The sequence below is a fragment of the Parasteatoda tepidariorum genome, chromosome 2 (genome assembly GCF_043381705.1).
Source record: "Parasteatoda tepidariorum isolate YZ-2023 chromosome 2, CAS_Ptep_4.0, whole genome shotgun sequence".
Taxonomy (NCBI): Eukaryota; Metazoa; Arthropoda; class Arachnida; order Araneae; family Theridiidae; genus Parasteatoda; species Parasteatoda tepidariorum.
Window position 1 is genome coordinate 26506529 of NC_092205.1, and position 3104 is coordinate 26509632.

At 32.5% G+C, this 3104-nt stretch overlaps 1 protein-coding gene across 1 annotated transcript; it reads right to left on the reverse strand.

Annotated features, from left to right (window-relative positions):
- Nucleotides 1–1782: 1782 nt before the first annotated feature.
- On the reverse strand, nucleotides 1783–2438 carry LOC139427155 (uncharacterized). The gene is made up of 3 exons (XM_071187997.1): nucleotides 2403–2438; nucleotides 2232–2300; nucleotides 1783–2151 (listed from the first exon to the last, which is right to left on the reverse strand). Exons 1-3 carry the CDS (start codon nucleotides 2436–2438, stop codon nucleotides 1783–1785), a joined length of 474 nt encoding a protein of 157 aa, XP_071044098.1.
- Nucleotides 2439–3104: the final 666 nt, after the last annotated feature.

The window sequence follows — 3104 nt, forward strand, 5'->3', positions numbered from 1 at the left end:
TTTAAATAAATAATTTTACTGTAATCTTAAAATAAAAATATTTCACTTACCTTAAAAGAAATGTAATTTTTTTTAAAAAATGGAAAACAAAGAGCAAATTTTTGAAAGGATTTTTCCTTACGAATGTTAAAATTCAATTTTTTAATTAAACAAACGATCTTATTTTGAAAAACTTATGGACGAGTACAGTCAAGAAAAAGAGTGCAATACCGAAGTCTTAATTAGTAATCAATTAACAACCCCTTTTACCCTTTTAAAAAATAGACCGATATTCTCTTCAGCTGCTTTTTCAAACAGCTGCTTTTACTAGCACCCACGAGTTAGTACATGGAAGGAAAAAAAAACAACCCAAATAGCTTCTTAAAGCGGACGATTATTAAGTCAATAATTTAATAATCTCTTTCTCTTTTTAAAAGTGACGTTTTATCGTTTTTGAACACATCAGAATAAACCGAACTAAGTAAAAAAAAATAATAATAAGAGGGAAAAGATATAAATAAATAAAAAAATACATTATGGGTGTAATAAGCTTAATTTTTGTTCAGCTATTAAAAATAAGTTTATTTAAGTTAATTTGTCATTTATTATATTTTTTTCCATTGAAGAGTGAAACCTTTTGGGAGCGACCACTCTCTGTTCCACAGTAATATGGTCGTTAATGGAGGTTGGTCGTTCTTAGAGGTTTACTTCCATTGACTTCAAAATGTTATCGAAAGTACATGATTTTTCGCAAGCGATTTCAATTTTACTTAAGGTTATTTTCTTGGTGCGGAAATGTCACTTGTGTTGGTCTTATAAAGTCTAAAAATATTATAACAATAATTGGCTAGCAAAAGCATGAATAAAAGCAAAAATATTTTTAAAAAATAACGGCCTAGCAAAAGCATGAATAAAATAAAATAAACACATAAAGAGATAAATAAATAAAAAATAAAAGCAGGCGATAAAATTAGAAGCACGAGACAATTTTTAGAACAACAGAGAGTTGTTGATATTTTGAGAATGGTTATTTTGTTCTTCGAATTTGAGGTTTGTACTAACCCGTTTACGGGTTTTCTAGATTTGTTTGAAAAGTTATTACTATCCCGTTATTGAAGCTTTAATTTCATTACTCTATTTGTTGTTATAAAATAAATGTTTTTATGAAAGAAAAAACGAAAAAAAAAACAGAACTTTTCGTTAATATAGTTTGATACGTTACAGTGTCATGAAAATCGGATCAATGAATAAAAAATTTTGTATCAATAAAAATGACCCCTACTACAGTAATTATGTGTAAAAATAAATTTACAAATTATGAATGACAGAACTATTTTAAATAAATAAGCGATTATGTTTTTGGTTTAAGATTGCACTTAATTTCATATCATAGAAACTAGTTTTCTTTAAAAAATGAGAATTTGTTTGTTTGAGACGTTTAGTTTTTTCTAAATTAACTTTTTTTTATAAAATTTAAATTTCTACTCTAAAACTAAATAGCATCGTCTATTGGACTTTGTTGAGAGTAAATTAGACTGAATGTCACGTAGAACAAACTGAAAACTTAACTTTTATTTACATCAAAAAGAATATAAAAACAATAAGATGTTGCCAGCACAGGAAACTCAAACTATCTAACTAATCTCGAACTCAAACCTCAACATCCTCCCCACCCTGGTCGACCTCGAGGGGGATGACCAGAGCTACCGGACGGGTTATATTGTGACCATTAACTCTCAGCTCACAGGATCTTATTTTTCCATCTCGTCCTTCATGCAAGTTCACCACTCTAGCTTTCTTCCACTAGTGCCGTGGTCGGACATCTTCTTGTAGAAGTACAATATCGCCAATTCGAACGTTAATGATATCGTCCTGATTACGAACTTGATGAAATGACCGCAATTGAAGCAAATATTCCTTGGACCATTTTTTCCAGAAGCAGTCGAGTAAGTCCTGCTGCTGCTTGTAGATCTTTCTTAGCTTTGTGTTGTTATTTGGGCTGGATGGAATGGCCGTTAGTTTTTGTCCTCTCAAAAAATGGCTTGGTGTTAAGGCTGTGGAACTGTCATCTTTTCCATCTTCGTATACCAATGGTCGGCTGTTCAGAGCGGCTTCTATTCCAATGAGGGCCGTGGACAGACCTTCCTCGTCAAGAAGTACTCGTCCGAGTACCTTTTGTAGACATTGCTTGACAACTCCTATTAGGCGCTCCCATTGACGAAAGTAATTAAAACAAGTTCAGTATGACTTACCGAGTTATTTCGGCACCAAATATTGGATTTTGTTGAGAGCAAATCAGACTGAAAGTCACGTAGAACAAACTGAAAATTTAACCTTTATTTACATCAAAAGAATATAAAAAACAAGAAAGATGTTGCTAGCACAGGAAACTCAAAACTATCTAACTAATCTCGAACTCAAACCTCAACATCGTCTTTAGTGCACTCTGACTGTAACATTAGGTTGTCAATCTTTTTCAGAGATCGTTAAAAAGAGCTCTCTAATTTGATCTTTTCCGCATTTGTTGTGGAGGATTGCCAGGTTGCATGGTCGTAAACAGAGGAGGCCGATACACAGAGGTGGTTTTTCTTAAGGGTTTCATTTTGTAATTATTGAGTTCAATGTCAAAGCATTTCATTGCTTCTCCTTTTATAAAAACCAATAAATAATCAACATTTGATTCGAAAGAATTTTATTTAGCAAATGTTTTTTTCCCCATAACCAGCCCGCAGCTACATTTGAAGCATGCTTGCTGTTACCTGATTGTAAGCTGTCTACAATCAAATAATGATATCAGTTTTCAAAGACCGTTCTGGAAGCAAGCATGTGAAAAGTTACGTTATTGTCATCGTTTTGCGATATTCTAAGTTACGTTAAAGATTTCTGTTACGTTTTTGTTTTTGATATGATTTTGACGGACATTTTGATGATTGATTTTGACCTTTTTTTTTAATCAACGGGGAAGTTACTTTCAAGGTTTAGTTACATTTCTGCAACCGCAAGCATATTTCCATGGCCTGTAAAATGCTTTTCCGCCTAGCATTTCAATAGCTCCAATGCCACCAGCTGACTAAAGACGTTATGTCGACTCCTCTCTTTGTGGGTGTATTTTCTTATGTTTCTAA